This window comes from Centropristis striata, chromosome 5 (assembly GCF_030273125.1).
Source record: "Centropristis striata isolate RG_2023a ecotype Rhode Island chromosome 5, C.striata_1.0, whole genome shotgun sequence".
Classification (NCBI taxonomy): Eukaryota; Metazoa; Chordata; class Actinopteri; order Perciformes; family Serranidae; genus Centropristis; species Centropristis striata.
In genome coordinates, this window is record NC_081521.1 from 38,416,388 (window position 1) to 38,443,950 (window position 27,563).

The following is a 27,563-nucleotide window of genomic DNA, read 5'->3' on the forward strand; positions in this document are numbered from 1 at the left end:
CCAGTGAGCTCACACATCAAACTAAAAGGCTTTTCTGAGGTCGAAATAATATTCGATACAAAAAAACAAAACTATGAAAAACTGCATTAAAATAAACTTTATTAAATTAATCATGTACGGCACAGTGCAATAACATTAAAGCTCTTTTTAGGATATCCAAATACATTGTCAATCCTTCAGTTCAGGTGAAACATACTTTAACATTTCATATTACACATTAGAAAGAAGTGTGGTTACTATGGTCACAGCCTTGTAGTCCTTTAAATAAAGGCACTATTCCCAAATATTGATGATAATAAAATCAAAGTCACGTGAGTAGATAGATGTTATACATAAGGCTACTGTGGAGCTTGTTATTAAAGCAACTACAAGGAGTTTGTAACTGGTTATAGTGTCAGTTAAATACTAATGCAAGGGACACCATCAGCAAGATTAATGGCGTTTCTATTTCACGCAAAATCAGATGAAAAGACCTAAGAGCCTGCTTATAATCCCCCAGGCAAAGTTAAATAGCTTGTAAAAAGGGAGCTTTGAAGAATTTTATTTTTTGACATTATATTTACTGGTTATGGCTGATATACTGGGGAAGGATCATCAAAAAGAAATGGAAAATAAAACGAAAAAAGGGATGGCGACAGAGTACAGGTGAAAACACAAATCAATTTTGGTCCATCATTCAACAGATGGACAGAAGTGCAGGTTTGAAAGGTCAAAACTGATCGTGAAGCTCTTCCTTTCATGACAAATATCTCTGTAATGCAATGATGCAATGTTGGACTTGCAACCAAACTTATCTTGCTGTGAATTTCTATTAAGAAGACATGAAATTATTAGTTTTCTATTTCTAAATTACTTAGGCTAAGATGTAATCTTGGTGTATGAGCCGTAGAAGAAACATTACCTCATTCCTACACTGCAAAAAAAGAAAAGTTGGCTGAACTCAAAATTTCAAGGCAACAAACTTCTATAAAATTTGAAGTTGGACAATTAAACTTAATATTTGAAGTTTTGTTTTTGAGTTTGCTCAACTCTGAATTTCTCTGGCACGATTGTAAAGCCGCTATGAATGTCAGCTAATGTTGTGACCACAATTTTGAGTTAGCATTGATACGCTAATGGCTACTCTTGTAGCTGTAACAAGCAGTGCCGCTAGCATCAGTTAGCCGCTAGCAACAAAGAAATAAGAGTTAGCAGAACTATTGTCCCTTGTTGTGAACCCCAACTTAAAGATATAAGTAACAACAACTCACCAACTTGTTTCTGAGCAGACAACTGGCTTCCTTTGTTGTGCTAACTTACATTATTGCCCTAAATTTCAGTAATTTATATTTCCAAGTTTTACCAAATTAAATCACTGTTTTAGGCCAAAAAATACAAGTTGGCTTTTTTGCAGTGTATGCATCCTACAAACAGCTGTTGTTTTTAACCCATTAGTCTCTATTGTGGGGCTAGATCCCTTCGAGAGGAAGCGTACCTCTTTAATCCACACACTGATACAGGAATTCAAACAGACATTCTGGGATAAAACAAAAAATGCATGTGAGAGAGATTTAGGAGAGGAGCTCTCTAAAGATGCTTGGCATGCCAGTTTAATTTGTACACACAGCTCCTCACTGTGAATCAGACACGACTTAATTCAATTCAATGTCCTTCAATGTCTCCATTTCTCTGGGAATAAACCTTCGAGCCTCTTCATCGAGATGTTCTGGGCATTTCACTCTCCCAACCACTACGTAGGCCAAATATTTGAGATATTTTCACATATCAGTAATAAAACCAAACCGCTGATCTTTGCAAAGCTATTTTTGGCATTCCATCCCAAAAATGAGAGCTCACAACTCTGCAGGCTAAGGCTATAGTAGTTAAGGGAGGTGGTTTGTCCTCTTCGTCTAAAAAATATGCCATATAAGAGTTTGTGAAGCCTGCAAGAACTGTGCTTAAACCTGCAGCCCTTTCATCAACTTTATTAAAGACTTTCCCTTTCATTGAAGCTATTGTTAACCTGGTTGTAACCACAGTATCTGAACAGATGTGTGTTTACGGTTATAAACTAAATTCAAAATGATATATTATAATATTTCTTTTGAATTAAAATGAGTTATCCCCGTCTGGTTTCGTGTTTTTCTGAGCCGTTTTATCTTTTTCTTCTCCTTTTTTTCCCTCTAGCATTCAGAAGGGGGTCTTTCACATCTACATGTTTTGCAATTTGCATTTTTCAATTATGTGAACTCTTTTTCCATGCCCTGAAAAATGAAAACACACAGTTCTTAAAAACAAATGAATAAAAATAGTATTAAAAAGAAATCGTATCTTTCTTTCATATGCTCCCAAAACCAATGCATATGCAAGCCAGATCAAGATCTTTAAGACAAGAGGTGGTGCTGCTCATGGAAATAATACCACTTGTGTCCACAGGTGGCGCCAAAATCAACCCAAACAAAAGTTCCTTGTAGCTGCTTTGACATTCAATATCAAGACTGCATGACAGATTTGCTTTTAGTTATGAAGAAACTCATGAGCACTTTGTGTTTGAAATATTATGGAGTCAAATGTGATCAGTTTCATATTATCACAGTGAACCGTTGAATATATCAAAGAAGAAGGCAAAATATACAGGGAGGCCTCATTGAAGAGAAGAGCAGACTAATTGTCACAGAAAAAAGCACAGCAGCTGCTGCACTCTTTATAGGGATTGACGTAACAATCATTACAGCATGTGTCTGCCCACTGCGAGCATAATAGGCTTTAAATTTCACTTAAAAATAAATGGTTTACTACATCTGGTCAGAACCACCCGGGGAAGGAAGAATGCACATTACCTGGGAATGTTTAAATAGGTAGCTTAAAGAAAGAATGGGAGCAAGGTTGTACATGGCTTTCTTCAAGAGAGGCGCTCTCTTTGAATAAAACTAAAACGGTAGTAGCTTCCATTGAGGTATACAATTCACAATCAACAAGTTCTACATCTAATACAGCTTAAAAAGACTATAGACTACAGTATGTGGAGTGTAAAGAAACTAATGGACGGGGTTTCAGAGTCTCTACTTACTACAAATCTCTGCATTATACTATATTTGAGCTAGATCGCAGCCTAGTGTGAAGGCACTAGTGCAAAGGCATGTTTATGTATGTGCAGACTCATCAGACAAAATCCAAGAGATAACAAATACATGTCGGCTTACACAGATATGGTGCATGCTTAAGAAAATAAAAGCTGAAGCTGGTGGGTATTTACTGCTGGTCCTCTGGTGATACATCCATGTAGAGAAAAGCCTGGGAGAAATGACAAAATAAAGTTGTGAGATATCTGAGGTGGAGAGCGCAGATGTTCCGTGTGATAGACAAGCGGAAAAAGCTTAAAATACCTCTTTCTGTGCTTCTTTAACTCCGGACACAGCCGTCTGTGTCTGCCGCACTGAAGCCGTTCACACAGTCCTGCAGAGTGCAGAGAGAAGACAGACAGCATTAAGAAAAACACCGAGCCAAAAGAGGAATGAGGCGTTTGTTTTGACTGGCAGCCACTGACTTGAGCTAATACTAAATCCTGAAGTCACCAGCCAGAGTGAAAAACCTTTTTTTTGTGTCCTTTTCCAAGTTTTAAAGGTCACTTTGTTAGCAACAACACACGTTTAAAAAAAAGCTCCATCCAAGATGTTTGTGAATGGCTCTTTGTTTTATCAAATCAAACTTTATTTGTATAGCGCTTTTCATACAGTGTAAAAAATGTTTGTAGAAATTACAGTAAAACACTGTCAAATTATATCAGAAATAGGGCGTGAAGTTAAAAATGTAATATCACCGTAGTAGAAACTTTTAATTACCGTAAATCAAAGAATAGCACAAAACTTTTACTTTTTTCTGTCATAAACTTTAGAAAACACAGTTTTGCTGTAAAAAATATTAGATTTTTCATTTAAAATGTATGGAGAAATACCATAACGTCACAAGGACATAACTACCCTAAAAATAATAGCAGACCAAAGGACCTAACAAAGGACCTAAAATGACCAAAAGAGTCACAAAACGACCAAAAAAAGAGAGAAAACGACCAAAAGAGACACAAAACTATCTAAAAAGACACAAAATGACCAAAAGAGACACAAAACTATCTAAAAAGACACAAAATGACCAAAAAAAAGACAGAAAACAACCAAAGGAGACATGAAATTATCAAAAAAAGACACAAAATGACCAAAAAAAAATACGTAAAATTATCAAATGAGACACAAAATTACCAAAAAGAGACACAATAGGGATAAAATGGCAAGTGATTTTTCAGTCTAAATGACAGATTTAGCTGATATTTACATTTAAATTTACAGTAGAAAATCCACTCACTGTATTTTTTACGGTAAAGTTCTGGCAACCACAGCTGCCGGTATTTTACCGTAAATTAAACAGAATATTTTTTACAGTGTACATATAAATGCAACACAAAGTGCTTAACAAAAAATAAGAATTAAAAACAGACAAAAAAAATGACAAAACCCACCTCTCCCATCCCCACATACACATCTGTATGTACACATACACATACATGCACACACATGCACGTAGACACGCACACAAACACACACTCAGACTCACACACAGCACATATTGATTGACAGTGTAGTGACATGGCAAGGCATAGAGGATCCAGATGAGGGAAAAAAATCATGTAAATACTGTAAAAACATGGAACTACATCTCTCTCTGGAGTGACACAACTCAATATACAAACTGACAAACAGCAGATAAAGGTTACCGTGACAAAAAAATAGCTGAACACTGCAATTGATAATACAAAAGAACGAGTGAAGTGTAATTAAGACATAAAGCTTCAAAGTTTACCTCTAATCAATTGATAAGATAATAATAATAATAATAATAATAATAATAATAATAATAATAATAAATCCCAAACCATTTTTTTATTTTCGTCTTCTTTTTATGTTTTACTGGCTTTTATAATTTAGCTCCAAAGTTTTCCTATCTTTGTTCTTAGCACATATTTACTAAGTTACTACAAGGAGTTACTGACTAGTAATGAAACAATTCCAATTAGATTAGGTCTCCAGTTTTGCTGGTCTCGTCCTGTGTAAAAGCATAAACCAGTTTTTTTCCAACCGGCTTAACCAGAATTTCTCATTATAACACGTCCTGGCAAATTACAAAGTCACCTTCACGGGATTTGACCACTTATCCGTACGACACTAGACGGTGGTGCTCATGGAAACACTACCGCTTATGTCCACAGAGGGCGCCAGAATCAACACAAAAACTCCTTGTAGTAACTTTAAATATTTATCTACAGTATCCCACTTTTTATTTTTATTTATTGGCTTTTAAAAAAAATCCATTTACAAATCTTTTAAACTTTAAATCATATACAGTAATACTCACTGTCCTGACCTCATTTTGTTGCAACTCTGGCCCTTCAGACGCCTCAGAGAACGGCATGCTGGGTAAGGTTGGGGCCTGGGACATGCGGGCCTGTGGGGGGTTGCCCATGCTGTAAAGACGAGGTCGTTTGATCTGGTCCTGGCTGGACAACGGAGTGAAGCTGTTTCTTCGGTGGAAAGCTGGCGGCACAACATCTGTTTTGACTTTATTCTGGTGGGTGAAGAACAGACAAGAAGAACAACAAGGTGGGCTGATTAACAAGGGTATTTTTATATATAAAACTAATTAAACCTCTCCTACTGAATGCCTGGAACCGGAGTGTTTCATGTAAGTGACTGTGACAGGGCAAAGAGAGAAAAACAACCGCTGAGACAAACAGCTATAAATATGAAGGCCATTGTAATGTTGGTTGCAGCAGACAAAATATGTCTCACCCCATTTAACAAATGGTTTCTCCGTAAATGTGTTTATGTGTTAACACCCACTCTGTCTAGGACTCTTGGTTTCAACATTCATTAGCAGGAGCTGCACACACAGAGAACAGATATGGAGCTGGCTGATTAGGGATTCAATTGAATGTGTCATTGGGATTCCCTGAATAAACAAAGATTCATTTTCTCACTAATGGATATTCAGCTGCAAAGTAGAAGTTGTTGGGAAATGGTGTTTGAAAAGTCTAGGTGCCAGATGAATAAACGATGCCTATGCATAAAAACCCAGGATACAGCACAATATGCTACTTCTACATAAACTGGTATTTATAAAAGCAGATCCTGTGGTGAAAATGCTAACGAATGGTTTCTAGAAAGAGCTGAGGGTGATATAATAAGGTGGATGTGGATTTTAAAAGAAAACATTATTCAGAATGCACAGCAATCCAAAAAGCACATTTATAAGCTTTTTTTTTTAATTGTAATGATACATGGTACTCAACCTGCACTTTTAAGAGTATAAACATAAAGAGTTTTACTTTTTCTGGGCTGAATAAGAATTATACATTGTTTGTTCACACTGCAAAAAAAGGCGACTTGTATTTTTTGGCCTAAAACAGTGATTTAAGTTGGTAAAACTTGGAAATATAAATTATTGACATTTAGGGCAATAATGTAAGTTAGCACAACAAAGGAAGCCAGTTGTCTGCTCAAAAACAAGTTGGTGAGTTGTTGTTACTTATATCTTTAAGTTGGGGTTCACAACAAGGGACAATAGTTCTGATAACTCTTATTTCTTTGTTGTGAAATGTGTGAAAGCGGTGAAATTCGGTCATTAGTGAAAGCTAGCAGCTAACTGATGCTATCGGCTAACTGATTCTATCGGCTAACTGACGCTAGCGGCGCTGCTTGTTACAGCTACAAGAGTAGCCATTAGCGTATCAATGCTAACTCAAAATTGTGGTCGCAACATTAGCTGACATTTCATAGCGGCGTTACAATCGTGCCAATTCAGCACATTGCAGAAGTTAGCAAAAGTAAGGATTAAAAGTTATTACAATGTAAAATTATAAGTTAGTACAACTTACAGTTGAGTTGACAAAAATCTGAATTCAGAGTTGAGCAAACTCAAAAACAAAACTTAAAATATTTAGTTTAATTGTCCAACTTAAAATTTTATTGAAGTTTGTTGCCTTGAAATTTTGAGTTCCCCCAACTTTTCTTTTTTTGCAGTGCAATATCCATCGACTTGGTGCATCCCTATACAGTCTAAAGACATCAGAAATATGATGGAACACATATGGAATTATATAGTAAACAAAAATGTGTCAAACAAACCAGAATATCTTTTATATTTTAGATTCCTCAAAGTAGCCTTTAACCTTTTGCTTTGATGATCTCAAACACATTAAGAAGACATTCCACAATTTAACAAGGTGCACCTGTTAACTGAAAACCATCCAGGTGAGCAGCTCATGAAGCTGACTGAGAGAATACCAGATGTGTGCAATGCTGTCATCAAAACAAAAGGAGGCTACTTTGAAAAACAGAAAACATATTCTGGTTTGTTTATCACATAGTTCCATGTTTTCCATCATAGTTTTGATGTCTTCAGTATTAACCTACAGTGTTGAAAATAATAACAGAATAAAGAACATTAGGAAAAACATTGAATGGTGCTGACATACTTGGGTAAACTTAAGGTTGTGCCCACTTAAAGCCACTTAGCAGCCCTCTAGCATTTGCATTTACACTTGTGACATTTGTCCATGTGAACTGTAGTGTGTAGTACACGACATCAGCAATGGTGAGCCTAGGTTGTTTGGTTTTTTTGTATTGTTTTTCCTTACTATAAGTATAAGTATTACTGTTATTGCAATGCATATAGTGTCCTACATGTTTTGTTTTGGTTTTGTTTCTTTTTTATTTTATGGGGGGGTAATTCATACAAAAAACAAAAAATTATGTGAGCATTGGTCCAAGTTTTCTTTTGTGAATGTTGTATTTTTGTACATGTTCTGTACTATCAGCGCTCAATAAAAATAAATGTCAAAAAAAAAAAAAAAAAACATTGAATGATAAGGTGTGTCCAAACTATTGACTGGTACTGTATATTTTTAAATATTTTAATGTTATCCGTTACTGTGAGGAGGCTCCAGAAGCTTTCAGAGTGAGAACACTAACCATGCACCACAACAGACACAAAAGACCGCTGCTGCATTTCTTCCTCCTCATGTCATCTTAAAATAAATCTTAAAATAAATCTAGCCCAGTTCTTGCGGTGTTTGGGTCAGTTGCCATGGAGCTGTCTTTATCAAACAACCAGAAGAATGAATAAAATAATAATTCTGCTGAACTGGAAACAAAAAAAAAATCCTCCAGTCTATCAAGCTTTAATGAATTATATAATGAAACCTTTGCAGTTAGAAAAAACAAAATTCACCCTGAGAGGTAAGATAAACACCTTTTACACAGCATGGCAGCCATTTATGGACTATTATACTAAATATAATCCCATGAAAAATTAACAACTGTAAATTTTAGAACACTTGCCATCCTCCAAGTTGTATTATTACTATTTGAATCTCTTTCTTTTATTTGTAAACCTTCTTATTATTGTTTTGATATTTGATTTGACTCCACCTAGGTTTTTGTTTGTTTGTTTTTTTAAATTATGTTTTTATTTTATTGCTTTCATTTTTCTTCTACCATTCTGTTCTTTCGTGCTGATTTCAAGCATAAATGAACATGTACCTTCTTTATTTTTGTGTGTGAACAAAAGAAAAAAAAACAATAAAGAGAACTTTAAAAAAATAAATCTAGAACCAGCAGCTGACTAACTTAGCTTAGAGAGTAGAAACAGGGCAAAGGGCAAGCCTCGCTCAAAATCTGCCCTTCAGCACATAAAATATTTATAAAACACTTTCTGACAAAACTATAAAAGTGTCTGTCCTCTGAGATCCACTGTTGTTTTTGTGAGTATCTACCTTAAAGGAGATATGGCACAGATCAGAGGTATAGACTGATATGGACACAATAAAATCACAATAAAACTGATCTGGAAGGATGCAAAACCACCAAACATAACTCAGTGGTTGGAGAGACTGAAATGGGTTTACACATTGGGAGAAAAAAAAAAGAAAATAGACACTTTTAATATACAAAGGTGGAGTTATGTTACACTGTGGTGTAACTGTGTTTAACCAAGTGAGATGGGTTGTTTTAACCAAACCGTGATATTATAATGGAGTAACAATGAAAATGCCATTGTTATATTCGTATATAACTGACCTATTGCTGCAAATGCTCCCCTTTTGTAAATGTCTTCTTCTTCGCTTATTTTATTTGCTTATACGGAGTTTCAGTCAAGAAACTGCACAGTTTTATGCATCTGGACACTGCATATCAAACTCCTGGAAGCTGAATAAGAAACAGTGGTGTGTAATTTGGGTTTGAAATGTTAAATATAGCCGTGGTCAGAGCAGTGTGTCCAGTCATGACTGATCCTACTGGCTGCACACACGTACTGGACACGTGCACTACACTGAACTCTGGGTTGACAGTGACAACTTCAGACTAAATGCCACAACATGTTTATGACAGGACAAAATTTAAAGGTCACAAGCTTACTAATGGTCTGTCGCGGTGAGTGTTGACAGCCTCCACCTCCAGATCAAACATGTCCACCTTGCAGCCTAGAGGAAGGAGACAGGAGAAATATACGTCAGGACCCAAGACAGGAAGGAGTTTAGCTGACTGTTGAACAGGGAAGTGACTTACCATAAGCCACAGGGGTGAGTTTTAGGACAGTGTGCAGAGGACACTTCAAGTAGGGGAGATCATCTGTGCCAACAAACGTAAAAAAAAACAAACATAAGACTTTCTGTGCTTTTATATCCAGTCATGTTTATGTATTTCCCTCATGTTTGGAATGGAGCGTGGAGCTGGATTAGGACTGCATGTCTCAGACGGGCGTGCATTGGCATGATATGCCAGTCAGAGCTGCACCCACACTCTGTGGTTTCTGCAGTCATCAAATTGTGGTTGTGACTTTGGAAAGATGCGGCAGCGTCGACCACTTCCTGTGCTGTCTGACGAAACCCTCCGTGTGCCCAATGCCTAATTATGGATTTGATCCTGAGCAGCATTTTCCTCTCTAACCACGCAGTTATTATTCAGGTTTGTTATTTCGCACTTTGTTCCAATGTTCACACATTTATACAAACATGCTTTAATTAATGTATTTAAATACACCCAGAATTATTCTCTCTGTCAGTAATATGCCTGTCTGTGCTTTGATTTTCTAGACCAGTAGTTCTCAACCTTTTTGAGTCGTGACCCCCAATTTAACATGCATGTTGTCCGCGACCCCCGCTCACTGAACAGGATCTCACACGCACAGTTCAGATCACCCAGAAAAGACACAAAATGAAAAAAAGACACAAAATGACTAAAAAAGACACAAAATGACCAAAAAAAGGAATCAAATTGACCATAAAAGACACAAATTGACCACAAATGATAAAAAAACAAAACAAATTGACCACAAAATGATCAAAAAAAGACACAAAATGACCAAAAAAAGACACAAAATGACCAAAAAAAAAGACACAAAATGACAAAAAAAAAGACATTAAGTGACTAAAAAGACTAAAACCAGAAATCATCTCGCGACCCCAATTGGGGTCCCGACCCCAAGGTTGAGAACAGCTGTTCTAGACGACCACTCATCCGATTGACCTCATATTTGACGGGTGTATTGCTAAAGACGTAAGGAAGTGCGGCATCAAATGCAAAAAAAAATGCAAGCTCTTGAGTTCTCCGGGACACATTTTTTTATTATCTATAAATATTGCAACATTTGATGCGTAATCATTTAGTCTTATGACGTAAAGTGCTTTTGGCACACTTTATTTGTGGTCATGATTCAGTGCCTGATTAATATCATTGTCCGGGTTTAAATGAATCATCTGCCACCCAGAGTGGAATCAAAAATCATACATCCCCTTTTCTCTCACCTGATCATGTGTAGCTTGTGCTGTTCATGTCGCAACTGGAAAGTTTAGGATATTGAAACAGGATTGTAAGCTCACATTCTGACGTGTTTGGTATTTTGGACATTAAAATACAGTAGAGTTTATATTGTAGACGTCTACTCAGATCTTTGTTTAACAGCATGTATTCCAGCCATATTTTAAAACACGTTCAGACTGCCTCTACAGTCTAAAAAACGTTTTAAAAAACTCACTTTCAAACATCGTTCATCAGCTGCTGCACCTTATTAATATAATATCCGTAACATTTTTGTATAAATAAAATTTAGATGCAGTTTTGCACACACACCGAAACAGGGAACTAGGGGTGTGTCATGTCATATCGTTCACGACAATAATGGTATATTTATTATACAATTTTTGAAAAAAAAAGCATATCACGATAATGGTAACATTCCTAGTTCTTGATGTAGTGAAATCAAATCAGTAAAAATACTCATTATGCAGAATGATTCCACTCAGATTGTTATATATATTCTACATATATTGTTGAATAATTATTTTTGATGCATTTATGTAAGCAGAATTTTACTGTATTAAAGGTAGAGCTTTTTTTAACTACTTAATATACTTTTATATAAGTTATAAAAATAAAACCGGCAGCTAAATGAAGTGGAGAAAAAATTTAAAAAATACAATATTTGCCTTTTAAATGTAGTGAAGTAGTTTGCTTAAGTATTTACTTTGGTAAATGTACTTAGTTACAACTGACATTTGCAGTATTATTTTTTTCTTCCATTTTGCACTGAAGAGTCAAGAGTACATTTTTATATTTGGCAACTGTTGAGATTTGCACTTTACACTACAATTTAGATTTTAGGATTTTAAAAAAATATCATATTTTCTATATCGGGCTACACGGTGGTGTAGTGGTTAGCACTCTTGCCTCACAGCTAGAGGGTCGCCGGGTCGACTCCCGCCTGCGGCTCTTGTGTGTGGAGTTTGCATGTTCTCCCCTTGTGCACATGCACTTAGGTTTAATTGGTAACTCTAAATTTCCCATAGGTGTGAATGAGAGCGTGATTGTCTGTCTCTATGTGTCATCCCTGTGATAGTCTGTCAACATGTCCAGGTTGTACCCTGCCTCTCTAACAATGCCAGCTGGGATCAGCTCCAGCCCCCCACAACCCGAGTACGGATAAGCGGTTAAGGATAATGAATGAATGAATCTTTTTCGGTAACACTTTCTATGAAGACTACATCTATAGTGCCTACAGGTTGAAACTGAGCTTTACCGTTACATTCCTAATCTTAGTGTAATTCTCTATATTTGGTATCTGACGAAATGACTTATGATGCAGCATAGCTTCTTTTAAATGCATGAAAATGTGTTACACTTTACTTAACGCCAACAATGAAACATCATGATTAGCTATGCTGCATTATAGATGCGTCTATATGAACATCACTTTACTTAAAGCATACATTGATCATTTATTTATACTTATGGCATCCTATGAGTCCTTATAACAATTGATTGTTGAGGTGTGTGTATAGAGGGGTATGAGTAGTTGTAATGTATTATAAGCCTCATCAGTCAGCCTGTAGTTTATAACCAGTCAAGAGCACTCATAAGACACTTGGATTTATAAGTCATTATAAGCTATATTTATAACTGTTGATATAGTGCATCATGAAGCTTTATATGTGTTTATGAATGCAGTCATAATACATTATGATTGATTATAATGAGCATTATAATTCACTATGAATGCGCTCATAATGCACTATAGATGTAGTCTTCATAGAAAGTGTTACCATATTTTCTTTATATTTTTCCGTATTTTGTCATATCGTCAAGAATATAGTTATTGAAAAAATACCCTTCAATATCATGATATTCTTTTAGGGCCATATTGCCCACTGTGTGGGTGAAGGGGTTAGGTGCCTTGCTCAAGGGCACTTCAGTCCTTGACCTGTCAGTCCAAGCTCGTCTCTAACCTCTAGGCCATGGACTGCTCCATAGAACCATGTTCCATCAGTGCAACCAATAACATCATGAGTAATAGAGCTGGGTATTATTATTTATTGATATTACGTGTCTAAAAGTTCATAAAGATTTTTGTAACTAAAACCGAAATCAATCATATTCAGTGCACATTTGAGACAGACAAATTTAATTAATTCGTGAACAGGATTCATTGCGGTAATAGCTCTTTGTTTGGCTTATATTTGCATGTATTGAATTTGAAAATTTCAGAATTTGGCGCCCTCTTGTGGTGTCATAGAAAAAAACACTGTGTCAGACAGCAATAAATTCATTTTTCATGCCGTTATAGCAACAATCATGAGAATTACATTCCTATTTTTTGTTTGACTGTGATTCAAGACCCTAGCTACAGAAACATGAACTTGAACTAACTGCAGCCATGAGCACTTAGTGACAGTTATCAGAAGGCTAAACTATCTGCAACATTTTCTCTCTATTTCTGAAATTCTTTGCCAAAACTGATAGAATTTTGGGGGATTTATTGTCAAACTCTCTTTTTAAAAAGTCTGTCTTCCTTTTTTCCTTTACAGTGTTCGCAGTTGTTGCCAGTGCTAGAAAAGCAACTTTTTGCTGGAGGATTTTCTGCCATTCAATGCCAATCTTTAAGATATCCACATTGGATGAGTCTGGTAAAGTTGCCTCATTTTTTTTATTTTTAGGCCCCGTTCACACGAGGACGGTCTGAACAGAAGACGCAAAAGTGGCGTCTCATCTTCACTTTTTATTCCTCGTTTAGACGAGCATTTTCGGGAGGAAATCTGCTGCATACGGTGACGCTAAAGTGTGTGAAATTGGATTGTATGCAGCCAGGCGGCATCACTTAAAGCCATAAGAGCATCTTTGGGCATGCAGAAGTTTTCACGCCACACATTTTCATCAGCTACTCCTTCCACAAAGTTCTCCACCATCACTAGATCTCCCAGGTCTCGTTCACAGCCGTCTGGCTCGCCTCCGACCAATTGCTGCATCCAGAATGTGATGGAGGTAATTCCAGATCCTTCTCTGTTCACTAATACTATCTGTACATATCCTGTACATTTGGTGGAAAGACTCCTGTAAGTTTATTAGAGCTGCCAGAGCAGCTTGAAGGTCCCACCATGGAAATAATCCCACGTTTGTTTATTTCCTGTACTGGAGCATGTATGTGACGTAAACACATACGTGACGTGAGCAGATCAGATCAGAGTTTTGTGTCTTGTCAGTGTAGACGACACGCTACAGAGGAGAGGATTTAACTTTTCCACTTTGGAAGGTGGTTTCAGATTTTTGCGTCTTCAAGCCCCAAAAACGCTGTCACCGTCTAAACGAAAGGCACTTCCGATAAAATATTTTGTTGTTTTTACCCGCGAGCGTCCGTGTGAATGGGGCCTAGAAAAGCAACTTTTTGCTGGAGGATTTTCTGCCATTCAATGCCAATCTTTAAGATATCCACATTGGATTAGTCTGGTAAAGTTGTCTCATTTTTTTATTCTTAGAAAACACAATAACCTCCCCTCATTTAGGTGCAGCTGTCATTTCATTGCCCTGTTATTTGCACCATCCCAAACCACAAAGTACAGCAGACTTCAAGGTCACAAAAAGGCCTGACTGTCGTGCTGTGTGTGTACTTCACACATCAGCAGATCAGAGCCCTTCTACTTCCACTTGTTTTGTCATCATGAAGTACTATTAAAACTGCACCTTGCCAACAATCTTTTACTGTACATATGCTGACTGGAGTGGAGCATTTTATATTTAGTTTGCTTTGTTTCATGAATGCAAATGCTCATTAAGATTTTGATACATCGGTCTTTAGTGGTTGTTTGAATTCCTCTCCAGTGTGTCTTCAACAGCCTCCTCAGAAATGTTTAGTTTAGCTGCAGTTTGACACTGAGTCAGGGGAACAATAGGGCCTTTAACTGCTTCACTGAGCTCTTTTGTTAAAGCACTGTTAAAGAAGTAGCACTTGAATTAAATTACAATGCAAGTAAAAGAACAGAAACACTTTCTCTGTAGTGTTTACAGCTCTTATTGAGAATGTCATGGAGGCCTGAGGGTTGATGTGGTGAGGGTGCAGCAGGAGGAAATATATGACAGGGTTCGTACACTTTTTCCGTGGTCAAAATCAAGCATTTTTCAAGGACTTTCAAGGTCCATTTCCAAGCTTTTCCAGTACCTTTCAACGGTTGTAAATTGCACGTTTTAGATGAGTACTTCGATACTAAAAGGGGTAATTTCACTTAACCATACCACCAGTAAGCTCACAAAAATCATCAACCAGCAGCTGGTGGAACTAAACACTACCCAAACTAGGAGGAAAGACCCACAAATACTTCAGGACCCCTCACATCCACTATGAATTTGAAAAACTCCCTTCAGTAAGAAGATACAGGGTAGAGCAACAAGACACATCTCAGAAACAAGAAGACTATCTTTAATCTGACAATTTTACTTCAGTTTATTGTTATTTTTCTTGTCTATATGCTTCCCCTCCCATTTTTTTGCTATTGTATTTGTTTTACTTCGTTATCATAATTGTCTGTATTGTCTGGTGTTGTTTGAGGATTGTTGTTGGTTTTACTGTGTTGATGAAAATTTGAAATCAAATAAAGAAAAGTTGTAAAAAATAAATAAATAATAATAATTAAAAAAAAAATATATATATATACATATATATATATATATACAGCCCAGCTGTTAGCAGTGACTCAGCAGTAGCCTGTTAATATGTCTTTATAATTTGCGGCTTTGTCTCAGTGTGTTTCATGTGTCTGTTTGTGTCCGTTACCTGCGCTCTTGTCCAGGAAATAGGCGAGCAAGCAGCGCATGACGGCCTGATGACAGACGACGAGCACGTTGCCCTGACGCTCCAGCTCCATGATGACCGGCTCCAGGCGCTGAACCAGGTCCTGGTAGGACTATAGTGAGAAGCACAGAAAATTTAAATTGATTTTGATTCAGTTTTTGTATAAAGATAATTTCCCAGTTTTTTAATTCGTTTTTTATTAATCATTTAGACCAGGGGTCTCAAACTCAAATTACCTGGGGGCCACTGGAGGCAGTATCAAAATGATAAAAAACAACAACACAAAATGACCAAAAAAGACACAAAATGACCAAAAAAAGACACAAAATGACTAAAAAAATACACAAATGACTAAAAAAAAGATACAAAATGACTGAAAAAACACTAAATTACTTAAAAAAAGACACAGGATGACCCAAAAAAGACACAAAATGACAAAAAAGACACAAAATTATTTAAAAAAGACACAAAATTATTTTTAAAAATAATACAAAAAAATATTTTAAAAAATAATGCAAAATTATTTGAAAAAATACAAAAAAATATTTAAAAAAATAATACAAAAAATGATTACAAAAATAATGCATAAAAGTATTTAAAAAAAATAATACAAACAATTATTTTAAAAAATAATACAAAATTATTTTAGAAAGACACAAAATGACCAAAAAAAGACACAAAATTACAAAAAAGACAAAATTACCAAAAAAAGTAACTAAAGGGACCTTCCACACAACTTTCATATCAAGGTGGGGGCCACAAAATATCGTCACGAGGGCCGCAATTGGCCCACGGGCCGCGAGTTTGAGACCCCTGATTTAGACAATTAGTGGTGTTCAACAAGTGAAGATAAAGTCACCTCTCCTCCTGGGTAGCGGTAGTGATACTTGTCCTGGTCCCTCATGGCAAACTCCTCTGGGTATGTTTTCTGAATCAATTCATAGGACATTTCTTCACACACTCCCTGAAACAAAAAGTAGAAATAAAAGAAATCACTCAAAACACAAACCCTCATAGTGTGTCTGTCTCTGCAGTTACACATCAGAGGACCTACAGCATCGATTTCATTGAGGATCTTCCACTGCTCGTAGGGAACTCCCAGCTCCTCTGCCGTCTGAATGGTGCGTCTCAGCTGGCTCGTCCAAACCTTCAGGTCTGACAGATGGTGCTCTTCCACGAAACCCTTCAGTGCTGTTGAAAACTGACAAAGACAACAAATATAAGGCATGATTATGCTGCATAACTGACACCTAAATGCAAAACAGAAGTTGCACAGTGCATGAACTCAAGCAATTCTTTCTGACAATGGTGCTAAAATCTATTGTTGGTTTTAATTTCTAAATTGAGGTGGGATTTATTCACCTGAAATATTTGTGTTTGGCCTGAAAAGACCTATTGATGACAATACTGAACCACTCTCATATCTGTCTATTAAATATGAAGCTATAACCAGTTAGCTTAGCTTAGAAAAGAAGGGGAAACATCTAGCTCAGGGATGGGCAACTTAAATTCTGGAGGGAGCCACAATTTTTCATCGACACTACCACAGGGCCACATATAGGGCCGTGCACTTAACCAGATATAATGAAACTGCAATTTTAAATATGTTTACAGTGCAGTAACTTAACATACTTCATGCTCAAATGCATGTTTAACAGCATAAATAGGAATACAAAAGGTTTGAAGCAAATAAAAAATAACCACTTACTGTGATTTTTTTTTTTCAGTGCAAGAACAGCAGACCAACATTAATTGCAGGAAGTAATTTTGTGCATTTTTACACTGCGCTTTCAAGGTTTCATGCTCAAATGCATGTAGTTGTACTGAGGGCCACTTCAAGTGAGGGTGCGGGCCGTATGTGGCCCCCGGGCCTCCAGATCTAGCTCATTAGCACACTATATCTCTTTTTTTTTTTCTTTTTAAACAGCCAGGCTAGCTGTTTATTCCTGTTTCCAGTCTATATGCTAAGCTAAGCTGCAGCTTCATATTTAGGGACAGATATAAGAGTGTTATTAAATGTTGAGTACTTTATTGAGTTAACACAGCTATCCGCGAGATGATTCCTGGGGGTCGCCAAATCATTTTGGAAGTCAGCTCTGTCTCCACTGTGTTAAAGTGTTCATGTGTTAATGTGTTTTAGTCTAAATGTCTTTTTTTGGTCATTTTGTGGTCAATTTGTGTCTTTTTTGGTCATTTTGTGTCTTTTTTGATCATTTTGTGGTCAATTTGTGTCTTTTTTGGTCATTTTGTTTCTTTTTTTGGTCATTTTGTGTCTTTTTTTGTCATTTTGTGTCTTTTCTGGTCATTTTGTGTCTTTTTTGATCATTTTGTCTTTTTTGATCATTTTGTGGTCAATTTGTGTCTTATTTGGTCATTTTGTTTCTTTTTTGGGTGATCTGAACTGTGCTTGTGAGATTCTGTTCGGTGAGCGGGGGTCGCGGACAACATGCATGTTAAATTGGGGGTCGCGACTCAAAAAGGTTGAGAACTATTGAGTTAACAGATGAAAGAGTGCACCTGCTTCCCTCTCTCCGACAGTTCAGAGTCTCCCCCGATGCGTCCCTCCACATTGTGATGGCTCTCTCCGTGCCGACAGAGGTAGATGGAGTGGGAGTGTACGTGGATGTTCATGAGGTAGTACACTATTTTACTTTGAATGTAGTCCTGCACCCTGTTTACCAAGAAACGACGGCCCACGTTGATGACCTGGATGAAGGACAGGTTCCTGTGGGTCAGAGTGAAAACAGGAAAACAGAAAGTGAAGATAATGGAAAGTGACTCAAGGGTAGGAAAGGGATATCTTGTACTTTTAGTGTAGTCTAAATAAAATGAAATCTATCACAACCTCCGGGACATTCTGTGTCATAAACAGTGACAAGGTTCAAGAGGATAAACAACATTTCCTCCTTTTTAAAAACAAACTAAAGTATGTGGGCCTGTTCTCAGTCAGGGTACTTATTTATTTTTTATATAAACACATCCAGTAATGTCGTTCTAAATCTGAAACAAATCATAAACAGCCTGTCAGTGGTTTTCCTAAGTAATTTCTGACTAACTATAAATACTTTTGGATTTACTGTATATCAGCTCCACAAATCAAAACCCATTCATTAACAGACGATAACCATCTGGATAAAAAAATTGAACTCCTGCTTCCACCTGCTGGACAGTTTCTGTAAGTGCATGACCACACAAACATTATTGTGGACAGAGAGCCACAAAAAATGTTTACTGTTGAGAAAAAATAAACAATGTCAAGGCAAAAAGTAGAGAAATGTCGGTAACACTTTCTATGAAGACTACATCTATAGTGCATTATGAGCGCATTCATAGTGAATTATAATGCTCATTATAATCAATCATAATGCATTATGACTGCATTCATAAACACATATAAAGCTTCATGATGCACTATATCAACAGTTGTAAATATAGCTTATAATGACTTATAAAATCCTTGGCTTATCAAATCTGTCTTATGAGACAGATTTCTCATCTCTGTGTTTCTCTGTGTCTTATGAGTGCAGTATAGCTAATCATGATGATTAGCTATACTGCATTATAGATGCGTCTATATGAACCTCACTTTACTTAAAGCATACATTGATCATTTATTTATACTTATGGCATCCTATGAGTCCTTATAACAATTGATTGTTGAGGTGTGTGTATAGAGGGGTATGAGTAGTTGTAATGTATTATAAGCCTCATCAGTCAGCCTGTAGTTTATAACCAGTCAAGAGCACTCATAAGACACTTGGATTTATAAGTCATTATAAGCTATATTTATAACTGTTGATATAGTGCATCATGAAGCTTTATATGTGTTTATGAGTGCAGTCATAATGCATTATGATTGATTATAATGAGCATTATAATTCAATATGAATGCGCTCATAATGCACTATAGATGTAGTCTTCATAGAAAGTGTTACCGAAATGTCCTTCTCCTTAACAAAACAGCTTCTTACTTGTCGTGATCGTCCGGATCTAAAGGTTGGTATGTCACTTTATAACACTCGATCCTCTTCAGAAAGTCTTCCATGGCGCTTTCTTTGTCCCTCTCAGGATAATCTGGGCTGGACACCTTCACGTCCTTTGAGAAACAGACATTTGTAGAAATGATTCACCATGGCATCCAATAAGGACAAAACTGTGCTCATAATTCATCTTAAAGGCATAAAAGCATCATTTACCAGGATATTTGTAGCGATGACGTCTGGATCGTCACATATTGATTCGACAAAAAACACCTAACAAAGGACGCAAATCATTAGAAATACAGAATTCATGTGAAATCTGCATCAAATGATTAAACCATCAATGCATCTCTGACCTTGTATGAATTATTCTTCGCAAAATTAAGAATAAGTTCCCTCCTCTCTCTGGTGGTGTTGGTGGCATCAAAAACCTGACAAACACAGGACATAGGCCAAATAAAATTCAATTTTAATCTGTTAACACCATTAACAAATGCACTGTTTTTGAGTTTTTTGTGTCCTTACAGCGATCTGGCCTCCTTCCTCATTCAGATAGGCCTTGACATCTTCCAGTGCCACCAGAGCGCACTGTCTGCAGAGAAATAATGAGAAACTGATCAGGAAATCATAGTATCTTTGAATGTGTATTAACCCTCGGAACCCCAAACAGTTTCAAGGTATTTTTTTTCCTTTCAGTTTTTACTCACTGTGGCCTTGTTTTCTTCACTACAATTTATAATCTCTATGGAAACAGTACAATCATAGAAATCTAGAAATAGGGAGAACTAAAAAATGTCTTTTGTGGACAGTTATAATGACATAAATCAGAAAAAAATTGTATATATTTGGTAATTTATGTCAAATTGGAATAATCTATCCTTTTACACACAACTGTTAACAGTACTGTAAAAAAAAACAAAAAAAAACATTGTGCTCCACATGCTATACATCCCATCTCTCCTCTCCACTGCAAAAAAAGAAAAGTTGGGTGAACTCAAAATTTCAAGGCAACAAACTTTGATAAAATTTTAAGTTGGACAATTAAACTAAATATTTTAAGTTTTGTTTTTGAGTCTGCTCAACTCTGAATTCAGATTTTTGTCAACTCAACTGTAAGTTGTACTAACTTATAATTTTACATTGTAATAACTGTCTCCTAATGTTTCGACCACAATGTTGAGTTAGCATTGATACGCTAATGGCGACTCTTGTAGCTAAGCAGCGCGGCTAGCATCAGTTAGCCACTAGCATCGGTTGGCTGCTAGCTTTCGCTAATGACTGAATTTCACAACAAAGAAATAAGAGTTAGCAGAACTATTGTCCCTTGTTTTGAACCCCAACTTAAAGATATAAGTAATAACAACTAACAAACTTGTTTTTGAGCAGACAACTGGCTTCCTTTGTTGTGCTAACTAACATTATTGCCCTAAATGTCAATAATTTATATTTCCAAGTTTTACCAACTTAAATCACTGTTTTAGGCCAAAAAATACAAGTTGGCTTTTTTGCAGTGTCTGCTCTGTGTAAACAGCCGGAAGTTTCATCAAGGTTTCATTGAATATTTGTCACATGACTGCTGGTATCAGCCGAATCATTCATGGCTTCCCAGTTGCACTGAAGAGCACCAAATGATCTTTATTACAGGATCTGGTTAATGGAAATTCTTTATTTTGGCAACATTTTAAATGAGACATATAGGATAGTGATTCAGAAGGTTTTACAAGTGATTTTAATGATATATTACTTTTTTTTTTTCTTGACAAAAGAATCGGCCACACATGATGTGTTCAGGGACCGTCGTAAATTTAAAAATCGGACAATATTTTTGGCTGTGACACATGGTGTCATTTTGGCATTTAAAAAAAAAAGAAAACATGTCTTTCAAAGCTGCCAGCACGTTGTGGGGTTCAGAGGGTTAAAATCATAATGTGCTGTAATAATTGTAGCCCCATCTATCTATAAAACAAGAAGCGTTTGTGTGTCTGAGTATGTGTGTCTCGGGCATATCTCGCTCACTGTTAGTCAGACTGACCCAAGATTTTGTATGTGGCTTGCGCATGGCATGAAGTTGTGCATCCTCGATTTTGAAGGTTTTTGAATTCATTTTTCAAAATATCATTATTTACGTAGGACGTGTTGCAGCATTGCACTGTTTCTGATCGGACACCTTTTAGGGAAGCTCCGCCCCCTTTTAGGGGAGCTCCGCCCCATTGTGTGATAGGCCTACACCTGGTCAGTAACACAATTCACTCTGGATTTCCACCCTGACTCATCTCATCTGTAAGTCTATTTAGCCTACCTATCCTTCAGAGTTTTAACCCATAAGAACCCAGAGCTATTTATCCTTGAAGGAAAATGATGGGGGATATACCACAGACCAGTGGACCACATAGAACACATTTATGATGGTTTAAAAAAACAACAACCCCAAATGTCAAAGATCTGTGATGTGACATATATACGATACTTTGGGCGTTCATGGAATTTATGTTTATGATATTTCTTATTTAAATATAAATAAACTAGACACATTTTCTGCTTACAGAAACACAAATTTGCCTTTTTCTGATGTATACGTCACAGCTATATTTTTGTTACTTGTTTTACATTAATTTGTTCAGGAAATATGGTCAAAACAGGTTAAATGCAATACAGGACATTAACGGATTAGAATATTTAACAAAAAATAAGCTTTTTGAAATGATCTACTTTTTCACATTTCTGTTTCCAGTCACACCCATATTTTGGAGAAGTCACTTCTTGTCACAGTCACACAGTCTTGCTAAGGGACTTAATGAGTTAAGGTGAAGAATAAATATGGGAGATTATAGAACATTTAAAGTGTTTGTTACATGCGTGTCACCATGGGTTCTTATGGGTTAAAGTGCGCTACAAGGTTGGATTTTCCAATAATATTCAAATAGTTTCCAGCGAATATCAATGTTCAATGTGTATGTGCTGGATGGTGTGATGAAAAGTGTTTTATGGAGTTGCAGACGTTATAGTGTGGCATGTAATGTACGAATACATACTTCCTACTGGCACTGCACTAGTCTGTTAAACAAACAAAGTCAAAAGAGGCATTTACATGGTTAAGTAAGCAGGTGTTTCCACTAGGCGTACCCTGAAACGCTCTTACTCACTTTCTAATTTGCATTGCTTCTTTATTGTCATGCCTGAAGAAGTCATAGGACTTGTATGACTGCACCGCTTCTCTCCTATAAACTCCAAGGTTGAATACTGCAAAGGAACCAAGACAGAGAGAGTCAGAGGAAGGGAGGAGGATTACAACCGAACCTGCCAGACAAGTTCTCCTGCATTCCATTCAGGTGAAAACATACGCACACAACGACAGATGATAGTCAGTAATGACATCAATAGTATCGCCTTAAGCACAAGATTTTCAGATAGGAATTATCTCTAAATGCCATTACAGTGCTCATGGTGCCACTCTGATTTAAGTTACCTACAGGTGCATATCTGCACTTGATATGAGGGCTGCATGATTTTAAAAAAATCAAATGACCTTGACTGATGCATGATATTGCAGGTAATGATCATTATTGCATCATTAGTCTAATTTTCCGCCTAAAATGTATTAAAATAATCTTTTTTTTTTTTTCAAGGCTCTCGACCAAACAAAGATGTTTTTCTCTGCAGCACCACAATCCTTCATTCAGAATGGTATTTTGACTATTTGTCTTGTATGCGATTTGGATATTGCACTCAATGTTGTGATTTTGATCAAATTTAATTTGATAGTGCAGCCCTGCAAAAAACACTGCATGCTCCTTCCAAAACTAACAAAACTTTCATTTTAAAACCATTTCACAAATGCTCTGAACTCAGTCTGACCTGTTTTTTATTGGCTGCATTTCCAGCAGACGGATCAAATGTTACAACACGCATAAAACTCAAACAAGTTTCGCTTCTGTACTGACCCTTAGTTGGCACTCCAATCCAGTTGAGGTAGCGTGTCAGCTTCTTGGACATGTAGGTTTTCCCTCTAGCAGGCAACCCAATCATCACTATCACAGTTGGAGAATTGGTCATGTAGGAGGCCCAAGCTGCACACACACAACCACAAACACACATAAACACAACCACAGATTTTAAGCATAAAGGGATATTTTTATGATCTCGTTCACACAATGTTAAGTTTTAAATGCCCTCACTTTTACTTTGTACTTCCTCTCAAATGTCTGATGTGGCAAGCAAAAAAGCAATTACCAGAAAGTGGATGAAAAAGGAGGAACCTAAGATTGAGGACTGGGTGGAGGTTATACATAATATTTATGTGATGGAAAAATTAACTTTCTCCGTGAGACTGGAGGAGGACAGATTTAAAAGAATATGGAAAAATACACATAAAATCAATTAGATCTGACTTTATCTGAGATGACCATCATTAGAAGGAAAAGTACCCTGGTTCATAGCTACAGAAGTTGAAAAGTTATGTTTTTTATTGCTTTTTTTCTGTTATTTTTATTTCTAAAATTTTGCTACACTGGAACAAAATGCTGTTTGATTAGTCATAATTTTTGGATGACATTGGATGACTACTATTTCAGTTGCACAATTTTATTGTAGTGAATAAAAATGTAAAGTTAATTTATATCTGATCCAAGATCAAAGATGGCAAGTGTAATCTGAAGATGTATTATTGGAGGGGTTTGATTTATGTAAACCAGATGTATGCAAAATGTTTGTTAAAATGTTCAATAAAAAGAAAGTAAAAAAAAAAAATGTCTGATGTGCAATAATAGGGCAGGTATGCATACTGTAAACACACACATGTACAGTACACACTGACCACAAGGAGCCGGAGGGTTGTGGAATAATCCAATGTCACCCTGCAGTGTTCATCTACAAACTGGTTAAAGTTTAGTTTGACATTTCCGTCATACCATCGTCATCTCTCTCCTGCCTGCTGGTTAATGTTTTTCAAAGCCCTGCTGCTTAGCAACTCACTTTAATAATCCAGTGTATAACCTTGTTGGCAGGGACGTGAGATGGAAAATATTCTTACTGAATTTTTCTCTCTGTTTTTTTTCCACTGTCCAAAAAAAGACCATCCTGAGCTCGGGGAAAACAAATCTGTCAAAGCGAAGACGAGGCAAGACGAGACTTGACTGGAGATTCTGCGCACAGATGTCTGGAGGTTTAAGACCCGACAGGAATAGTTTTGTATCCAAAACACATATTTGGATGAAATCATTTTAGATCCATTTCACCTCCCTGATTAAAGATTCTTCAAAGTCTGACTGTGAAACTAAAAATAAATGAAGCTCTGTGAGATTTCTGCTGGCTGACTGAGTGTTGACCTTGTTCATGCAGTATTACTCTGCTTCAAAAAGGTATGTGTTTGTATTACCTGCCTTTGCAAATACACTGACACACTGTATACATACTAATAATGACAAAAGGTGCGTCAAAGTTGACATTTAACAATCAGTGCCTGATAAAACCTTATTGCCTTTCTTTACTTGTGGCCAACAGAGCAGGAAATATGATTATTAAAAGAGCTCGTTCACAATTTACAGCACGTTGCTCCTGCATTTTATGAAATAATGTTCTAGTTAGGGTGGACAGAGTTCAATAATGATTGTAGGACAGGTTAGTGGCCTTGGGTCAATATTTCACACACGGGGGAAAACAAACCACTCACAGCACTTCTTCTCATTAGTCCTGATGTCCGTCCTTTTGGCCTCTACTGAGCCGTCTGTAGCTCCTGCAGGTTTCTGCTGCTTGGCGGCCATGATGACACGTTTGATCAGCTGGTCAGGGGACGGCGGGCTTCGATCAATGGCAGGACGAGGTCAGCATCTCTCTCTGTTGGGGACAAGACTGATGTATCATATCAAACACTGACTGATGATACAGTGGAAGCCAACTGATGTTCAGATCTAATGTAATGTGATAATACTGTAACATCTTCAGGATACTGAACACCAGAGGTGGAATGTTACTAAGTACATTTACTCAAGTACTGTACTTAAGTACAATTTTGAGGTATTTGTACTTTACTTGAGTATTTTTATTTTATGTAACTTTATTATTCTACTCCAATACATTTTGAGGTAAATATTGTACTTTTTACTCCACTACATTTAGTTGACAGCTTTAGTTACTTTACAGGTTGAGATATAACATAAAATATAAGATCAATTTAAAGTGATTAGACATATTTTTAATTAAACCTCATAACAGTATTTTAAGTAGATACAATGAGTCCTGTATTTACTAAATTAAAACACTGGTTACATAAAAGGCACATTACAAATAATGTAATAATATATTTAGAATATAGAAAACAATCTGATTGGGTCCATTCTGCATAACGAGTACTTTTACTTTTGATACTTTAAGTACATTTTCATGCTGATACTTTTGTACTTTTACTTGAGTAAGTTTTGAATGCAGGACTTTTACTTGTAGTGGAGTCATTTCACAGTGTGGTATTAGTACTTTTACTTAAGTAAAGGATCTGAATACTTCCCCCAACACTGCTGAACACACAGTGAATACAGAACAAGCTCGCTGAGCTCATAGTGAGCTCACCATGAACTCACCAGGTCTTAAATCATAAGCCAATTATTTAATTATAACAATATGATAGTCCAGCACTATGTTATCTTTAAGCATGTGCTGGTGACAGCTCTGATGTCTTATGTTAAGCATTCCTTACTCGCTTATTTAAGGGCTGCGACCAGCTAATATTTGCATTAACCATTAATCTGTTGGATATTTTGTAGTTAACCAGTAACTGCTCTAAAAAATGACAGAAAATATGCCCATCACAATTTCCCAAAGACATGTTCAAGCCATTATTATCCATTTATTTTTATTACTGTATTTATTTTTACTTATTCTTTCAACTTTACACGTAATAATGTGCAATTGTTTTAACCTTGAGTTAACCTGTGAGATGATGTCTTTATTATTTTGTATGGAATAATGCATTTACTTGAGAAAAAAATGTCCCCCCCTGTTTTTCCTGAATTAACAAGATATCAAGCTCATAAATCCACAAAAAATCACTGAAAAAAAATCCACTCTTATCAATAATATTTAAATATTATATTATAAATATATAATATGTAAACATTAAAATCTAATGTAATTGATTCAGAAAAATTAGCAGATTTTTTCCATTAAAAAACTTAATAATAATAATTCTGAGATATATATCTCATTAATTCAGAAAAGCAGGATGTGTATTTGTATTTTATTTCTAAAGTGAATGCATTATGCCTCTGTACATTATGTTTCCTTTAATATAAAGTTAAACTTAATTATTATTAAACTTTATTTACACATGTACACACACCTCCTCCTGTTAGAGGTAAAAGGTGCTTGGTTAGGGTACAAGCCACAATAACCAACTAGTAAAGAATAAATCGTAGCACTGTGTCATCCTGCAGCTTCAGTCCGGTACATTAACGTACGTTACTGTAAACTCTTGGCCTGCAAAGTTCATCACTTCTGCTTTAACGTATATAAGTGTTGTGGAAAAATAAAAATAAAAATACCTTGAAGAGAAGCAGGGATGAAAATCCTCAGAGTCTAAACTTACCAAGAAACAGCAGGTGCGGTGTAATATTCGCTTATGTTCCTCTTTGTTACAGTGGAGCCATCAGTTGTCTTCAGCGCCGCCAGGCAGGAACAACTCCTTCTTCTCGGATGTTTTAGCTCCGCCCCCCGGTGTCTTCCGGAAGTTCACCGGTGTCAAACTAGAAGCTTCCTGTTCTGCTTTCCAAAATAAAGTCCATGCTTTATATATATATATATATATATATATATATATATATATATATATATATATATATATATATATATATATACACATATATATATATATATATATACAGTACAGGCCAAAAGTTTGGACACACCCATCTCATTCAATTTTCTTTATTTTCATGACTATTTACATTG

At 36.3% G+C, this 27,563-nt stretch overlaps 1 protein-coding gene across 2 annotated transcripts; it reads right to left on the reverse strand.

The window, feature by feature from the left end:
- Positions 1–82: 82 nt before the first annotated feature.
- LOC131972088 (6-phosphofructo-2-kinase/fructose-2,6-bisphosphatase 2-like) lies at positions 83–27,317 on the reverse strand. Of its 2 annotated transcripts, none has more exons than XM_059333848.1 (17): positions 27,202–27,317; positions 25,294–25,457; positions 23,567–23,692; positions 22,769–22,865; positions 20,151–20,217; positions 19,982–20,056; positions 19,842–19,898; positions 19,617–19,741; positions 18,163–18,370; positions 16,700–16,846; positions 16,505–16,609; positions 15,628–15,757; positions 9,597–9,659; positions 9,447–9,511; positions 5,395–5,595; positions 3,366–3,435; positions 83–3,273 (listed from the first exon to the last, which is right to left on the reverse strand). In XM_059333848.1, the coding sequence occupies exons 2-16, from the start codon at positions 25,382–25,384 to the stop codon at positions 3,382–3,384; spliced, it is 1,611 nt and encodes a 536-aa protein (XP_059189831.1). In that variant the 5' UTR covers positions 25,385–25,457; positions 27,202–27,317; the 3' UTR covers positions 83–3,273; positions 3,366–3,381. The 2 variants fall into 2 exon arrangements, with proteins under 2 accessions (XP_059189831.1, XP_059189830.1); XM_059333847.1 differs by having other exon boundaries at positions 5,386–5,595.
- Between the last annotated feature and the right edge of the window lie 246 nt (positions 27,318–27,563).